Consider the following 18971-nt stretch of genomic DNA (forward strand, 5'->3'; position numbering starts at 1 on the left):
CCACTGAAACAAGTCAACTGCAATGAAAACAACTCTTTGGTATCTAAATACCATTTCTCCACTAAAAGGAGGGGCTTCCCTCATGGCTCATTCGCTTGCAATGAAGGAGACCCGGGTTCAATCCCTGGATGGGGGAGAGCCCTTGGAGAAGGGAACAGCTGCCCAATCCAGTATTCTTGCCTGGAGAATTCCATGGACAAAGGAGCTTGGTTGGCTACAGTTTCACTTTTTCACACACTCACTAAAAGGACCCATGACTTCTTGGGTAAATAGCTGATTCCAAATCCAGAACAGGGAAAAGACAAGGTGAGCTTGGACATCTTCTTGTGACCTAAAATAAGAAAGAACTTAAAAATCAACAGACATAAGTCATAAGGATACAAGAGTCAGAATGAAGGGGTTCTCTCTGGCCGAATTTGATGGTAAAGAAATATTATCACATTAATTTTTTTATTTATGAGTCTGTTCCGATTTAAAAAAAAAAAAAGAGAGAGAGAGTGGGGGTAAGGCAAGCTCGTCTTTACTCAAGAAGGCCTCTACCCAATGCAGGGGAACGACAATTAGAAAAAGTACAATTTTGCAAACACTGGTGCAATACTTGATTAAGACAAGGCGTATCAATGCTGCTAAAACCACCAGACGAACTGTGTGAGAACAGGATCTTCAATCTCAAACTATCTCACAAATTACTTATTAATGACAAAGGGACAAAAGTGGAAAATTCTGTAAATCCACTTCTACCAAGTGATTAAACATACAGTTAGCCAAGGGATCAAACCTGTCAGCATGAAAATCAGGACAAACTGCAATTATGTCCCTTTTGATGTGATGTTAAAAAGTGGCAACACCAGCCATGCAGTGTTCTTGCTTATGGTTACAGTCTGAACCAAACTATGAGGAAACAAGAAAACAATCCATAGAAACATGGGACATTCTACAAAACAGCAGATCTGGACTTAACAAAATGTCAAGGCCATGAAAGACATCCCCCCCACACACACTCCTTCAAAGAATCTTAACCAAAAAAAAAAAAAAAAAAATTGCAAGGCAAGAAATGGTTCTAGATTAAAAGAAAAAGAGACATGAAAACCATATCCAATATGTGATCTCTGATGGAGTCTGGATCATGAAGGACAAAGAAACATAAAGAATATTAATGGGACAACTGGGGAAGATTGAATATGGACTAGACATTAAATAATAATGCTAGCTTGTGCTGTGCTTTGTTGCTTAGTTATGTCTGACTCTTTGTGACCACATGGGCTGTAGCCCGTCAGGCTCCTCTGTCCATGGGCCAGAATACTGGAGTGGGTTGTCATTTCCTTCTCTAGGAAATCTTCCTGACCTAGGGATTGAACCTGGGTCTCCTGCAATGCAGGCTGACTCTTTACCGTCTGAGCCATCAGGGAAGCACAAATAACAACGGTGAATATTAAATGTCTTGAATGTAATGAGGTTGAGAAGGAAAATGTTCCTATTCTCAGGAATCTCATGCTGAAGTATTCAAGATGACATGTTACTATGCCTGCAACTTGCTTTCACATGGTTCAGAAAAAAAAACAAACAAAAAAAGATACGTGGATACATTATTTAGAGAGCTAGAGATAAAACAAATGAGCAAAATGTTGACAGTTGATGAACTAAGCAAGGAGTGTACAAGCATTCCTTATACTTTCTACTTTCCTGTGGTTTTGACAGTTTTCAAAATAAAAATTGAGAATAAAATGCAACCATATCCGTCAGGAGTCAGTGTACCCCACGATGACTGCATCAAAGACAATGCCTGGTATAAAAACTTGATTTCACAATAATTTTTAAATTCTCACTTTTCTACCAAGTGACTTGTGGGTTAGCTACAGAAATACAAGTTCTTGATTCAAATATAATATATAAAATACAGGGAGTAAGTAAAATCACAGTCTCGTCTGTGTTAAAAGTCCCCAAAACTTGAGATTACAATCACTGTCTATTTCTCCAAGGTGACTGGATAATTCTATTTATTTCCAAAAAGCATTCAACTCTGGGTGGGATCTTAATCTTACTGCCACCTTATTCTTCAGTTTCACCTTAGAGACAGTTGACTACATCCTGAATCAATCCTTTCAGCACAGAATTTTTCAATAGTCTCAAATGTGTGAGGGATTTACAAATGTGATTAGTAGTAATAGTAGCCAGAAACATAATGCCCATCAGTAAACCATGGCTGTTTTAATAAAAGCCATATACATAAAATACTTCCTTGTCAAGAACATTTACATCTGCGATCTTATTTTATTTGTAACACCCTGTAAGACAGGCTGTTTTTAGCCCATAAGCAAAGCACCAGGTTTATACTGTTCTGTAACCTAAACCGGGTATTCTTCTTGCCAACCTGGCCCAGAGATAGAGAGATTTGCTTCAGGAAAAGGAAACAAACAGCAACTAACATTCATGTGATTACTAACAAAACTGAAAGGTCTCTTCACAATGATGCGCACAAGATATGCACAAGGAAAAGTGAAGTTCAGTGTCATTTAAGCTAATCTCTATTCAAACCTCAGAGATAAAACCATTTGAGCAGTAATTTAGGACTGAATTAACTTGTTTTTTCCCTCCCTATCTTTGAAGCTTTCGTTATTTAAGTGTTTCTGCAAGAAGCAAGGTTCCCTTCTATTCAGAAGCTGATGGTGTGTAGTAACCTCTGCATGGCTCGGCTTATCCCAGGCTGATAATCAACAAACAGCCAAATACATACCACATCTGACATACAACCTTTTCCCCCAAGACTGTCCCCAAATACTCCATGATAATCAAGTGTTCGTATCACTGAATTCTCGTGCTACAAAGCCTTCCAGTAGCAAAAACTGAACTCTGCAGAGGCAGGACACCAGCCGAGGGAAAAAAAATAAATAAATAAGAGAAGAACCGTGGCAGATATTCGTATCAGATAAAAGCTTTGAAAAGATCCTTCAGATAACAAGTTTAGCAGTTAGACTGAGAAACAAAGATTTCATTTTTTTAAAGGCAAGTCGCTCAGTCGTGTCCGACTCTTTGCGACCCCATGGACTGTAGCCCACCAGGCTCCTCCATCCATGGGATTCTCCAGGAAAAAGTACTGGAGTAGGTTCCCATTTCCTTCTCCAGGAAATCTTCTTTCTTTTTTTTCTTAAGCCAGTAACAATTCACCCCAGATGTAATCAACTAAAATGCAATCAGCCATGATAGAGGGAGAAGCCTGTGTTTAGAAACGCAGTGCTGTTCCCAAAGTCAACGCTAATGTTAGCTAATAAAGACCCGGGCTTCCCTGGTAGCTCAGCTGGTAAAGAATCCGCCTGCGATACAGGAAACCCTGGTTCAATTTCTGAGTCCGGAAGATCCCCTGGAGAAGGGGTAGGCTACCCACTCCAGTATTCTTGGGCTTCCCTGGTGACTCAGCTGGTAAAGAATCTGCCTGTAATGAGGGGGACCTGGGCTCAATCCCTGGCTTGGGAAGATCCCCTGGAGAAAGGAACTGCTACCCACTCCAGTAATCTGGCCTGGAGAATTCCATGGACTGTATAGTCCATGGGACTGCAAAGACCTGGGTTTTAGTGCACTTCCTCCTGGCTCCCCGGGGTAGGAACTTAATAACTGACACAGCACCAACAGCATGAGCATCAGTTGCTCCTCTAAGGCTGCGTCTTTTGGAATCTTCAGAGAGGCTAATCTCATGTGGGCCAAGTCAGCAGTTCCAGATGAAGCCCCCTAACTCTGACTCTTCCAAAGTCTTCAACTCCTCAAGGCTTAACATTTTGCCCAAAAATCTTAACTTAGCCAGCTTGTAATTTTTTAATTCAATTACGCTGTTTTCAAGCTATAGTAAATGTCAGTATTCCAACACGCACTGCCAAACAGGCATAATACATTTTCAGCATTCTAAGGTTTAAATTTTTCATTAAAATATTGGTGATAATATCTACACACTGTGGCTTACTGGAACGAAATAAGAGTCATGTCTATACCTGTAAAGCAGAAAAAGAAACGTCTGTGTCGGCATACATTTTAGATAAGCATGTATTAGTTAAACTGGAAGATGCAAAGAAAAGAGATTTATTCTCAAGGTGGGCAAGGGGATTCAGCCGTCCTACAATTATAATCCAAAAGAGTTAAGAGAAAAACTGAACAGAGAGCAGATTTATGCAAAGGCAACCAGCTGAAGGCTGATCAGTGGAACCACTTTCTTCCTCAGTTTCACTGGAGAATCACCAGTCTTCCAGTCTCATCAGGGTTGGGCTGAAAAGTAATAAGAAACGAGGGCAGTTAGAGAAGGAGTGAAAGAGCAATTGAGGAAGGAACAACCTAAAGACAAAACTGTGGATTCTGAATCTGGTGCGAGGAGCAAGAATTTGAGATTAGGTTTTCTGCTAGGGCAGTGTCATGATCCCGTCCAGGAAAAAATTACAGCTGCGGTTGTTGTTGTTTAGTCGCTAAGTTGTGTACAACCCTTTTGCAATCCTGTGGACTGTAGCCCGCCAGGCTCCTCTGTCCATGCGATTTCCCAGGCAAGAATACTGGAGTAGACTGCCATTTCCTTCTCCAGGGATCTTCCCGACCCAGGGGTTGAACCCAAGCCTCCTGCATTGGCAGGCTGATTCTTAACCACTGAGCCACCAGGGAACCCCACAGCTGTGGAAGGTGGACTTAAATTCTGACTCACAGAGGCTGGGAGTAGGGAAATCAGTAGGGAGCTTCTGCTAGTAAAACATGGTTTGGAGAGGCGTCCTGAAAATATAGTAGAGGAATAATCAGCCCCATTTTATCCCATATTGTTTCTGTCCAAGGGTGAAAGCTAAGGAAGAGAAAAAAAAGACTCCAAATTTCAGGGCCTTGGAGACCAGGATGACAATGGTGTCATTCATTGGCAGTAATAGAGACTCTGAGGAAAGTTGAGACCTAGGATGAAAGGTTCAATTTCTGACATGTTAACTTCTAGACTATTGCTAGCCAAGTGGAGATGTGGTACAGACAAAAGGAGAGATGGGGCCTGGGAACCTTTTGTTTTTAGGCAGATTCCTCCCTGCCCCCTTGGGGGACCTCATAACTTAATTCTAACTTGATGTCACCGTCTAGTGCGGGATGGCTCAAGAGGATTTAGAGTGCCTGCCTACCTTACCACGGAAGACTGCCAAGAGCAAGCTACTTACTTTAAGCATTTTTAAAAGTCCATGTCACTAGAATATCAACTTCAAACACTGAGTAGCATTTAAATATATATCAGAGCACTTTCATTTCAAGCCTATTTAACATTTCTGAAATATCTAGATCAAAATGTTGGGTCAAATGACTGTATTCCAGTAAAACATCTACTAAAAGAAAAATTTTCACCATCCCACATCTCTCGTAAGATAATCACCCCATTCAAGACACCTGTCAGTCATAATAGATTTTCCTTCCTGCTTGTCTTTCCTGAAACCTTACCGTCAAGTTCCTCTTTTGAGTAATAATAAAGGCCACATGTCACTTGTGCTGTGCATGTATATAAATACCTCCATCTCCCTTTCTTCTAACCCTAGTTCAAGGCCAACTGCTCCAAAGCTTTTGAGAACCAGCACTGGAAGATCTTCAAAGAGAAAGTGCCCATTAACCACAACAGCAGCTGCTGGCTAGAACCTGCAATTTAAATCTCTGAAAAAGAAACTGTGGCTTCTGAAATTTAAACAAGGAGGTGCCACTTGTAATTACAAACATTCCAGTGGGTTCCTTCGTTCATTGATGGTTTCCAAACAAAGGCTTTTTATTCGATTTTGGTGGCGCTCCCCAAACCCTGAATGTAGGCATTCCTTTGTGCTTTTCTGGTGCCCAGGCCAACTCAGAAAAGGGTACAGGAGGTGGGTTTTACCTGGCCGAGACTGCTCCAACCGCCGCACCCTCACGCCCCCGCCAACTATCTCATGTGTAATTCTTGTTTGGCTGGAAACCAAAAACCCAAATGCTTCAGATTTATAGTCTACATTAAAAACATTTAAGTAAGAAGCTCTTAAAAGACACACACACACTGCGTATGATAACTAGTGAGAATCTACTCATTAGTTAGCACAGGGAACTCTAATGCCCTGCGGTGATTTAAATGGGAAGGAAATCCCCAAAAAAAAGAGCAGATATACGTATAGCTGATTCGCTTTGCTGTAAAGCAGAAAATAACACATTATAAAGCAACAATACTCCAATAAAAAATAATTTTTAAAACTAAATTAAATAAAAGACACACACACACCCCCTCACATTTCAAGAACTTTGGAAAATGGAACCAACCTGTTTTCCGAGAAACCAAAAAAGTTCTGAAATTAACCCCGAAATACTCAAACATTTCTAGCTAAAATTTTTAATTTACATTTTAAATTAATGGACAAATACTGAGAAGTAAAAACAGTTAACATTTTCTCTTCCTACCACCCAGTACCCTCTTTCTACAAAAACAAAGCCCAAATACTTACAGCTCCAAATGGGTTTCCCACACCAAAGAAGGCATTTTGTGATCATTTCAGTTACAGAATACAAGCTGAAATTACCACTTAGCTAATCCAAAAAAAAATTTTTTTTTTCTTTTAAGCCATATATTCACAAAACACCAAGGCATTTATACCACGAAGACATTTAAAGAAAAATATACTGAATGAGGGTATCTCACAGCCATCGAACTAAAATAGCCTTTCCTACAGAAGTCTTCCAATGCAAAGTATTCATTATGAGAAAGTCTAGAAATGGCCAATCTAGCCAAGGGTGATTTCCATAGCTTGCCACAGTTGAGGGATTAGCTACAATTACTGCATATTTACACAACCATATTTACACAACAATAAAACTCATCTTATCCGATCCAAACAAAACCTTGCTCAAAATAAACCAAACCACACGAAAAGGTCTCTTCAGTGCAGGCGGTAATCACGTAATCACCCTCTGGCTTCTCTACTGCCTGCCTCAGCTCCTACCCACTGTATCAAACCTTCACTCCACTTTCCGGGGTGCAGCAAGACTAGGGCGACAATTCTACCAGTGGAGAAAATGTACATTCAGCTAATGATACTGTGCTTTCAGGTGTACAAGAAGAGCCGTATCTTAAAGAGATTCATTCTAAAGTAATTTATGGAAGAACTGGTAGGATACACAGGATTTGTTAAAAATTACCTGGGACAAGGAGGGGGTATACGGAAGGTTGATGGACCATGGATAAATAATTATCAAACCATATGATTTGCACAGAAGGTTAATATGGCATTCTTTCTCCTTTTGTGCATCATTGAAATTTTCCATAATAAACTGAAAAAATAAAAGAAAATACAATCAACATAAAAAAGGTCATCTTGCAACAATAACATAATTTTTGTCTTTAAGAAATTCTCAGCTTTGTCCCAGGCTTAATGCAAAGGACAAGTACCTGGTAAGAAAATCAAAGATGCCTTTTTTGTTCTTAAGGGCCATTTCTTTATTCTTTAGTTACACGGAACCAGTTCAACTGTTAACATTACTCCTTGAAATGACAAAACAGAGGCTTAAAAGTCTAAAGCTGAAGCTTCTGTGAAGCCTAGTTTTCACGCATCTGACTTAGGACCGCAATACAAATCCAGAGCTCTCCCCTCTGCAGGTGCTTTGAACAACATTCACGTGGTGGCTGCTAGATAAAGTCCACAGGCTTCAAATTCACTTGTCAACACCACAGACAATCTTACCAAAAACTGGTCCTTTCTGCCCAGAGATTACACCTCTGATCCATTAGTTTATTACCGAGAACAACAATTATTCCTGTGGCCTTCAGAATACGAACTCTTCCTACCGACGATGATGGCTAACCCACGATGCAAATCCCTTACTGGACATCCTCGCTGGGAGATGGGAGAGACAGTTCACAGGCTGGACATCAGGAGACCAGCTCCTCGTCCAGGAAGCATAGCTAACTGAGCCTCAGTTCAGTCGTCCTTCCTTCTTTGGGCTTTGGCTCCCACACTGCAAAATAATGAGATTTTACCGATGATTTCTAATTCCTTTCCAAAATTCCATGACTGTAAGACACTGTGATTCCTCAACAGGTGATATGAAGAAAAAGAACCTTGCAATAAAATGTTACAAGTTTCTATTAAATAATTTTAAATATGACTGACTATGAATACTGGGTGAACTTCTGTATAAGTGCATATATACACACATATGCATGTGGCTGTATACATATTTGTGTGAGTACACACAAACACATGCACACACAGGCTAACTGATATCATCAGGTCCTTATATGGGACTAATTGCTTACAACTCAAAGCAGCAAATTTTCAATACTGCAACAGATGTCGCTGTGTGATTTCTCCTTTCTGTCCTGGATTTTCTGTTAAAAATGCCCAGCGTGATGGTCAGTACTATTCTTCCCAAGAAAGAGATACAATATTTGAATCCTTTGGATTTATTTCTCATAAAATTTCTTCATATGCTGGTAAATTTCCATTCAAATCATAGCATTGATTCGTTTGGCCCAATTTAAGAGATTCCCCTGAATAAAAATGGGCCTTTTGTTAACACGCAGGCACAAAACCATTTTTAAAATGTAAATTCTAAGTGGCCAGTTAAGCATCAAAATATCACATCCAGAAACCGAGAGATTGCGTTTATATTCACAGCAATATTATAAAGTTTTTAAAGACGGAAAATCACTTAGCAATATAGGCCAAGGAATAATTAAAAACAAAAAACAAAAAACAAAAAACCTCACTTATGTTTAAGGCCAAAACGTACCAGGTGTGGGCAAAAGGCACTGAAAACTCCAAAAGCACCTTTCATGATCATGAAAATTTTGGATTTTAGTTTTCAAAGCATTTCTTTAAAAATAAATAATAAGGCTAATACTATAATTGCAAGACCTCTTACCCGTTTGACAGTCACTATCAACCACTTTCTGACACATGCCATAGAAAAGTGATATCTCTTTCCATTCAACCAATATATCCAACAACAACCATCCATCTCAACAGGTAGCTTCCACTTTCTTCCGCTTAAATTCAGAGCCGGGAGAAAGTATTTCAAAATCTCCCTTTTAGACCCAGGAAACCATTACCTTTGGGGGTTTTAGAGGGAACCAAGCGAGCTGAGCAGAGCAGGCAGGGAGTCCAGGGAGCCGAGTCCCAAGTCGGATAAGAATATGAAGTCAGGAAACCAGAGAGGAAGCGCCAATGTCCTGCCTTGGCTCTTCCCTGTCCCACTCCCCTTTCCCAGGAGGGCCATTGGGGAAAACTGGATAAAGCATGTACAACATCCATATGAATAAAGCTCTTTGTTCCGGAGCACTGCCTGCTCTTTTCTTCCCCCCTTTTTCCGTATTTGTTCATTTCAAAAGATTGCTCAATGGGTCTCTTGTTCCACCAAAATGTCCCAGGCAAATAATGCAAGCTTGTCTCGTCACACAAGTCACTAAATGAAGCCTTGTGCGTCTCCAGTGACACACTGTAAATATAAAGTGGCATTAATGAGGGATATTTTATCAAAGCTATCACAGACAAGTGTAAGTCCCTCCCGTGGCTACTGGATCTGATGCAGGGAAAGGCGACAATTGCAGGGCGGCACTTTTGTAAAGTCTCTAACCTTCCCCGGTACACAAGCCCCAACAGGCTGCGACAAGCAGAAACTCAGCCCCTGGGCTCCCCAGCAGGCTACCCACCCCCACCCACTGGCCATCCTTTCTACTGCTGAAAAAGGGAAAAGGAGGGTGACCAACCAGGGGTTCACTGAGGGTCAAAAACAACAGCATGCCAGCATCCCAAACCTAACGGTCATGATTTACACTGAATGAGCTTTGATGATCCCATTTTAGCTGCATTCCATTAACATCCATTTCTTCCAAACACCACAAGAAGGATGGGAGATTTTCTCCAGAGGATAGATGGGTTCAGTTACAGGGGAAGAGAGAACCTGGACCCCACTGCACAATAGCCCTAGATGGCTACCCTAGTGAGGCTGTGAATGAAACAAGCCTAATGAAGTTCAAAGGCAATGCCAACAGGTTTCTCTAACCCTGGAGTAGGAACTGGAGACTTCAGAGAAAGCTTAAAATAAGAAGAGTAAGGAAGAGAAGTCCCTGGGTCCCCACCTGAAATCTACTTTCCGGGTCTAGGACCTGGGGTTAGGCCAAAATCCCTTCTCAAACGGAGCACCAAAATACACATTAAAAGCAAAGAAAAAAGATTTAAAGAAAGTTGTCTCGTCCCCTCACTACAAATCAAACCCAATTACTTTCTAATTTGAACACAATCTGATAACCAGAGTACAAACAGGGATGTACACAAGAGCAAGAAGCTGCTTCCATGGTAACTGGCAACAGAATTTTCTTGTAGCTTTGACATGCACGGTTGAGCTCCAGACCGCTCCTTTCCAAGTCAGCATACAGCCCTCGCTGGGGAAGGCAACTTCTTACCGCGAGATACTTACAAATAGAGTACTGCCGCTACTACTCCGAGCCTTCAATGAGCAGGCTGGACAGAGGAGGTATAATCTGATCCTGTTCTGCTGCCAAGCGGCATTGCACGGCTCCCATTTTTACTCCAAAAGCAATATCCCTGGCCAGCGCTCCCCCCACCCAGCCCTTTTTTCCTTTTTTTTTTTTTTTTTTTGCAGCCAATATAAGTCTATTGTTGCCTTTATTATGCGCCAGTTACTGAGCCTGTACTCACGCTCACGTTTAAACAGCACTGGCGCTTTTTACAATGCAGCAGCAGAGGGATCTCGTTCAGAAACATTTTATTGAACCCATCCAGTCAGAGACATCACCCGAAATGAAGTTGTAACCACAACGGCATTGGCTGAACCCAATTATCTCGTAACTCATAAATTAAGAATTCACAGTGGAAAAACACATAAACAACATTCGGAGACAGTGACAGGGACGAAAAAATCCTCAGCTCTGGAACTGAAGCTGCCGCCAGATTTCCACCCCAATGGATCCCCGATAGGTTTCCCAAGCCGAGTTCCCTTGCAGACCTGTCCGGGGAGTGGGGTGAGCAAGCACCCCAGCATTCCCCCAAATCCAGAGCTAGCGCTCCGCAGATCTCCCCATTTCCTACGGCGTGTCTCCTGCGGTGTTTACGTAACTGTGTGTCCTCTAGCGTGTAAACAAAAGGCACAGCCCAAGTGGAGAAGCGCCCCGGGAGCCGCACCGTGGCCCCAAGAGCTGCGCCCGCCCGGGTCGGGGGTTCCGCAGGTGGGGGCTGAGCTCTCGGTGTCCTCCGCCACTTGTTGCTCGCGGGTCCTGCGGCTTCCGAGCTTTGAAGAGGGGCTTTGCAGGCGCCGAGCCCTGCTGCAGCCCCTCCAGCATCTCCCCGCCCCCACGGCCCTGAGCCTGGGAGTCCTGGCTTCTAGCTCCCGGCCCGCGGCGGGCGGCCAGGGGCGCGGGGACGCCGCGCGGCCCCGGAGCGCGGCGGTGGCGGGAAGGGGAGGCAGGGTGCAGCAAGGCTCGGCTCTCCGCTGGGGAAGAGCTCCGGCTCCCTTTTGTTAGCAAAAGCAAACACTGCCCTCTTCTTTCCCGACCGCGCCAACGCGCCGCGCACACGGGCAGCCACACAGCGTGCTCCTTGCCGAGTGCTCGGCGTCTTTAGGGAAGGAGCCGGGCGTGCAGAGCCGCCCCTGGGCAAATTCCCAAGACGGCTCGGCACACAGAGGGCGCCGGGAGGCCCGCAGGGTGCCCGACTGGCCGCAGAGGCCGAGAACGCTCCCTCCACCACCCCCGAGCTGCCGAAAATGACAGGCGGGCTGGAAATCCGGTGTCCCTGCTAGCGGCGGAGGACGCCGTGGGGCAGGCGGGTTGCGGACTCCCGCTTCTGCCCGCAGAGGCGGCGACAGCAACCGCCCCCCGCCCCCCCGCCCATGGGGCCGGGCCCGGGGAACTTTCCCTGCCTGGAGCCCGGCCAAGGAAGCCCGCAGCCGGGCAGAGGGGGCGGGGGGGCCGCGATCCGGCAGGAGGGAGACACGAGGGGCGAGCGGTTGGGGACAGGGGAGGAAAGGCAAAGCGCGGGGAAAGCGGGAGCGATCAGACCAGACGAGTCGGGATGTCCTGTGGACCAGTGAGGAATCGCGCAGGAGGCGGCCGCTAGTCAGCCATGGGGAGGTTACGGGGATGGGGAATGGGGGGCCCGCTGGAAAGGTGGGGGCGAATGGGCAGCCCTGGGAGGCGGAAAGACCTGCAAGTTACGCGGACGGCAGCGAGTTTGGGAGGGTCTGGAAGGTTTGCGGGGGGGGGTGCCTTCGATCCATCCCCTTCCCCTATATTCTCTAGCCCCCGGGGCCCCTCATTCTCACTGCACTCCGCACCAAGCAGGGGAGAAAAGGTGTGGGTGCAGCCATCCCCAAGGGCTCTAATTCGCACAGAGCTGGGCAAAGAAGAAGGGATTTACCGACCCCCTCAACCCTTTCCATCTCAGCCCTTGAGTTTTCTCTTCACATTCCCTCCGATTTGGATTTAGGAAGTGGGGGAAGGTTGTCATGGAAACGTTTCCCCCCTCCATGGCTACGGTCACTGGAGCGCCTTAAGAGATTTAGGGGGCCAACGGGCCGGTGCCCACACCTACCTGTGGGGATCAGTGCCGCGGCAGAAAGGAGCAACAGCAGAAGCCGAAGCCGGAGCCCGGGAGGCGCCGCCGCCGCCGCCGCCGCCGCCGCCGCCGCACACTGGGGTCCGCTCGGCAGCACAGCACTCGCCATGTCGGGCACCTGCCTCAGACTGGCGGCGGTGGCTTCCTCCGGAGCCCGAGCGAACCGCTAATGAGATGCTAATGACATGCTCTGGAGGCGGAGTCCCGACCGACCAATCACGTCGCCGCGAGCCGAACCCGGCTCTCGGAGGACTCGCCCCCTCCCCCACCCCTCCCCCTGGTGCTGGCGTTCGGCGGCGCGCCCGCGCCACCTAGGGGCGGGGCCAGGGGGAGGGGCGTATGCAAATATGTTTATGTTAAAACTCGTTTTCGCTTCCCTCGGATCCAGGAAAAAGTGTTCTCCTGGGCCCCAGGCGTGTAAGGGGCTTCAGCTCCGGGGGCGTGGTCTAGCTTCCTGTACACCTTTATTAGGAATGTTTACAGCCATCGCTCCAGGAGACCGACGACGAGAATCTCCCCGGGAGGCTCCCGTGCCCGGTACACCGGGTGCAACCGGCCAGGAAACCAAACGTTGCAAATTTCCGTCACTCACCTTGCACCGAAGGAATAGATCTTTGGGAATCGGGGGCTGTTCGAGAGTTGAGAGTGAGAAGGCAGGTCCCCGGATTGACAAAACAATCTGGGAGAAGTGCATGCGTGCTTTGCACGTCCGGCGGAGCGGGAGAGCCCGCTCAACAACCTAGCGGTAGACTTGGGCATAGTTGGGAGAAAGGAGCCGGAATCCGGCTCTCGGATTTTCGAGTCGGTGTCTTTGCGGTAGATTCTCGGGAAAGGTAGATCGAGGAGGGTTGACTCAGGATCCCCCCAGCATGCTGAAGGCCTCCTACCTGGCTTTAATATATATGTCACAGATGTGTATTTACATGATGCACATGTATTATTAGATATTTACGATTACACACACTCAACAGAAAATCTTTTCTGTGAAGATTTCGGGGTGGAGGGCGGAGGCATGGCATGTGAAGAGAGGGTCTGCCATCGTCTTCCTTCAGGACTCGAACCCACTCTCCTTGCCGCCCCTTTGCCCCTACTCGCGCCTCAGATGGCTGGGGACCAACAGGTGTTCTGAGCTTCCCGCTTCTCTGGGAGAAAGAAGCTCTAGGCTGAAGCGACTCGCTTCTCCGGACTCGCTCTCCCTCCCAGAAATTGCCTTTGCTTTCTTCTCAACCAGGCAGCCGGCTCTCTTGTTTGTCTGCTTTTTAATTACTTATTTTCTTCCTCTCTAGAAGATCGTGTGCGCTCTGACCCTCTGTTGCTCAAGCATCAAATTGAAGGACGAGCCATATTAAGTGTAAAGGTTTATAATAATTTAAGTATTCATAGAATGCAGAACAATAAGATGTAGGAAATACAATTTGCATAATAAATATCAATATCACAACAGCTAAAACAAACCATGACAAATTATCTGTGGCTAAATGACCAAGAGATTACTGAATGTAAATTGCTGTCTTGAGCTATAGTCTAGAGGAGCCCTCTGTCCTCATCTTGCTAAAAAAAACATAATAAATAAATAAATAAATGTTACATATCAAAAAGGAAATCAAGATCTGCCAACCCACCAGATGAGTTACACTTAAAAACAGCCTCCTATTATCCATTATGCATAAACTAATTTCAAGACTGCCCTGTCTTCACAGCCCTGGATATTCTGCTCTGTAATTACAGGCCCTAATACATGAACTGCAGGCAGTCCTCCAGAAGTCAAAAAGCTCCAGCAGGCAGATAGCACTACAGGAGGCTGGAAACCATCACCACATGGTCACTGGGATAATGTCCAGTCGGCAAAGTCCGACCTATTCTTATCACCCCCGGAAGGAAAGCTACCTGGATCAGATTAAATGCAAAGCAGTGTCCCACCATGATCAGGAGAAAAACACTGACACCATATGTATGCTGAAAGACTTGGCTCAGATGGTTAAGAATCTGCCTGCAATGCAGGAGACCAGGGTTTGATCCCTGGGTGGGGAAGATGACCTGGAGAAGAGAATGGCAACCCACTCCAGAATTCTTGCCTGGAGAATTCCATGGACAGAGGAGCCTGGCAGGCTATAGTCCATGGCGTTGCAAAGAGTCGGATACAACTGAGCAACTTAGTTTCAGGTTTTCAAGGTCCTATATCCCAGTAAACCTAGACCCCTCAGTTCAGTTCAGTTCAGTTCAGTCGCTCAGTCGTGTCAGACTCTTTGCGACCCCATCAATCGCAGCATGCCAGGCCTCCCTGTCCATCACCAACTCCCGGAGTTCAGTCAAACTCATGTCCATCGAGTCGGTGATGCCATCCAGCCATCTCATCCTCTGTCGTCCCCTTCTCCTCCTGCCCCCAATCCCTCCCAGCATCAGAGTATTTTCCAATGAGTCAACTCTTCGCATGAAGTGGCCAAAGTGTTGGAGTTTCAGCTTCAGTATCAGTCAGCCAAAGTATTGGAGTTTCAGCTTCAGCATCAGTCAGTATAAATGTATATTTACTATTATTATTATTACTACTTTGCACTTATAGAGTTCTAAGTATTTTGGATGTGTAGTCTCATTTAATCCTTAGAACAATCCTCATGGCATAGTATTCTCCCCCATCTTGTATTTTTTAAATGAAGAAAGATTAAGTGATTGCCCCAAGGTCAAAGTTTGTAAGGTGCAGGCAAAGCTTATGCAATTAACCACTGTATTATACTGGGCATCAATAAATATTTGTTAAATGAATGAATAAATTTCACATTACAAGGCATGAATAATAAGCTACATTTTTAACATAAGGTGAAAATGTGCCAGCAACTCAGAAACGTGGTTTTTAAAATAAATAAATAAATAAATAACAGGAGTGCATTATACTCCTAAGGAAAAGCATTCCTCATGAGGCTGTAACTCCAAGAAAATCCAGTCAGGCCCCAGCCCTCCCACACGAGGAACACAGAATGGGGACATTGGAAGATGCGGAGTGTTTTCATATCCCTTCATTCTCTTGGCACATCAAATGAACACCTACGCAGATTTCCAGTTGGCAATGAACAACACGGGACGTTTCTGTAGGAAATGCTAATGCTGTATGACTTACCTCCCCAGAAGAGTACAAATAGCTTTAGAAACTTCCACCAGAAAATGACACCCTTGCCATAAGTTTGAGGAACTTGCACATCAGATTTCCCAGGTCATGGGACATCTTGAGTGCTAGGTCTTCATGGAAAGAACCAGAACTGAAAATTTAGGATGAAGCTGTTGCAACCCTATCCACTAGCCACACTCCTCTGCCACCCTCAGCTCTTTCACACTGAAGATCTCGCCAAACGATTTAACATATGGAACATGTGAAGAACGTATCAAAATTCCTGCAGCCGCTAAATACAAGTTATGACTACTCTGGATTTCTCATAGTAAAGCTCGTCATTTTCTGCTTCGTGGACTAGAACTCCTCGCCAGCAACGAGTTCCAACATTTTTCCCCCAGCTACGTGAATTTAACCAGTTTTGAAAACCAGATGGTGTTTTTGCTATTTATAACTGATAATCAATTGTTTTGTGAATTTAATTTTTTAAGAAAGAGCTGAAATAGTTATCAGAATTACAATCTGGGTGCTGCTTGTATTAGAATAAAATTACCAGAAGCACCAAAAGCCTGGCTCTTTTCTTATTTACATAAGAAAACGTGGCAGAGCAAGAGAGAGAGACCCTCCATTATTTGCCTTCTCTAAAACAGTGGAGAAACAAGGGTAAACATAAATGAAAAATAAACATGAAAGCAAGATTCGTGTTTGGGGAACACATCAGAGACAATCAATAAGAACTAGTGACATTTTTTTTTAATGCTAATTATTTGAGTGTCTATGTATTGTTGTTGAGTTGCTGAGTCGAGTCCAACTTTTTGCAACCCCATGGACTACAGCACACCAGGCTTCCCTGTCCTTCACTATCTCCTGGACTTTGCTCAAACTTATGTGCATTGAGTTGGTGATGCCATCCAACCATCTTATCCTCTGTCACCGCCTTCTCTTCCTGCCTTCAGTCTTTCCCAGCATCAGGGGTTTTTCCAATGAGTCATCGGCTCTTCACATCAGGTGGCCAAAGTGTTAGAGCTTTACCTTCAGCATCAGTCCTTCCAATGAGTATTCAGGATTGATTTCCTTTAGGATTGACTAGTTTGATCTTGCTGTCCAGGGGACTCTCAAGAGTCTTCTCCAGCACCATAATTCAAAAGCATCAGTTCTTTGATACTCAGCCTTCTTCATGGTCCAACTCTTACATCCATACATGACTACTGGAAATCATGTATTGAAACAACACAAATTATTAGGGAAAAGAAAACAATATTTGGCATCAGCTTTGGCCTTGCTCCAGGATTATTTGAGTACCCATTAAAGTGGTTTAATCAGTTTACAGACTAAATGCTTTTGTACCCCCACCCCCAAATTCATATGTTGAAGCTCTAACCCCACCCCCTAATGTGGTGATATTTGGAGGCAGGACCTTTGGGAGTTATTTAGGTTTAGATGAGGTCATGATGGTGGAGCACCCCTGATGAGGTTAATGCCCCAGGAAGAGACATCAAGGTGTTCTCTCTCCAACATGCAGGCCTGAGGAAAAGTCATTTGAGTACAGCTGGAAGGCAGCCATCCCAAGCCAGGAAGAGGGCTCTCACCAGAATCCAACCACACTGGCACCCTGATCTCAGACTTCCAATCTCCAGAACTGTGAGGAAAGAAATGTCTGTTATTGAAGCCTCTCAGCTTATGGCATTTTGTTATAGCAGCCCAAGCAGCCTAAAATTATCCCTAGGCCTCAGCTTCCATTGTCAAAAGGTGTATTAAAATTATAACAAATGTCAGATTTTTGTGGAAAGTCTTCCATAAATTAAATTATCTGTATGTTAGATATTGGACTGGAGAGACTCCTGGTCTACCTAGTAGACATCTCACCTATACTTAGATTATTAAGACCAAGCAATTCATCTTTGGGAGCATGAGTCTGTGAATCTTTGTGAAAAATAAAGCCAGGTAAATACATATTATTATCATTACTACTATTATTATTTTGTCTGTGCTGGATCTTTGTTGTGGCATATGGGCTCTTCATTGGAGTATCATGGGCTTAGGTGCCCCACAACATGTGGGATCTTAGTTTCCTAATCAGGGATGGAACCCACATCCCCTGTGTTGGAAAGCAGATTCTTAACCACTAAATCCGCAGATTAGTCCCCTAGAACCAAATCTTTAAGTTAAACACTTTACCCACAAGTTTATTCTTCTAGAATCATAAAGTTAACAATAAACCCTTGAATATCAAGAGTTGAATATCAGTGTGAAGGAAAAGGAGGTTCCAGAGTAGGTTGCAGAAACTACTACACAAACACCAAGTCAAGAAGCAGCCCCGATGGCCATGGAAGGGTAATTTGTCATAGAGATTCATGTCATAGTTTGTTCCATCATATCTAGGAATATGTAAACATGGCTGATCCAAATTTATATTCAGTAAAAGGGAAAAAACATATAGCACACCTCAGTGGAACAGTCACAGTTAAGTTATGGAAATACAAAGATGAATAAGAAACTACTGTCAAGGAACTTAAGAGGATAGTTGGGGAGACAGATGAATAGCACAGTTTTTATATATGATAAGTGTTTTTATCATATGTGCACAGAACTATGTGAACCATAACTATACCCAAGAGGCAAGTGTGAATGTCTGTGTATCAGGGGAAAATTCACACAGAATATTCATAAGCTGAGTGCTGGACATTGAAAAAGACACCACAGAGTGGACAAGGATAGAGGGAGAAGATGTGACTAAGGAGGTCATTTACAAGGCCCCAGATCTTGGGAAAATATGGATCTCTTAGGAAAGTTTAGGATCATAGGTTACCAGAGGATAGATGCCAAGAGAAGAAGCCAAGGAAAATATACAGGCACCAGGGAATGCCTTGACTGATATGCTAAGAAGTTTTCATTGTTGATGATAGGTAATGGGAAACCACTGAATAAAGAGAATTTCATGGTCAGATTTATATTCTGGAAAAATTATGCTAGTGCTAGTATTATTCACTCAGTTGTATCCGACTATTTGCGACCCCATGGGCTATAGCCCACCAGGCTCCTCTGCCCGAGGAATTCTCCAGGCAAGAATACTGGAGTGGATAGCCATTCCCTTCTCCAGGGTATCCTCCTGACCCAGGATCAAACCCGAGTCTCCTGCACTGAAGGCAAATTCTTTACCGACTGAGCCACCAGGGAAGCCCATGCTAGTGGTATCATGCTTTTTGTTTGTCTATTTGTTTTAATCCTTAAAATGAAGCTTGATTTGTATTTTCAGCATTTTAGTAAATATTGGTACTCAAGACAAGTACAAG

General features: G+C 44.4%; 1 protein-coding gene across 12 annotated transcripts in view; it reads right to left on the reverse strand.

Annotated features, from left to right (window-relative positions):
- The window catches only part of CADM1 (cell adhesion molecule 1), a 350114-nt gene extending 337406 nt beyond the window's left edge, over window positions 1–12708 (reverse strand). For all 12 annotated transcript variants that reach the window (NM_001038558.2, XM_024975307.2, XM_024975306.2 and 9 more), the window contains exon 1: window positions 12555–12708. In NM_001038558.2, the coding sequence (NP_001033647.1) occupies window positions 12555–12687 (133 nt within the window). In that variant the 5' untranslated portion in view covers window positions 12688–12708. The remainder of the gene's footprint in view (window positions 1–12554) is intronic.
- Between the last annotated feature and the right edge of the window lie 6263 nt (window positions 12709–18971).

Source organism: Bos taurus, chromosome 15, assembly GCF_002263795.3.
Source record: "Bos taurus isolate L1 Dominette 01449 registration number 42190680 breed Hereford chromosome 15, ARS-UCD2.0, whole genome shotgun sequence".
Lineage (NCBI taxonomy): Eukaryota > Metazoa > Chordata > Mammalia > Artiodactyla > Bovidae > Bos > Bos taurus.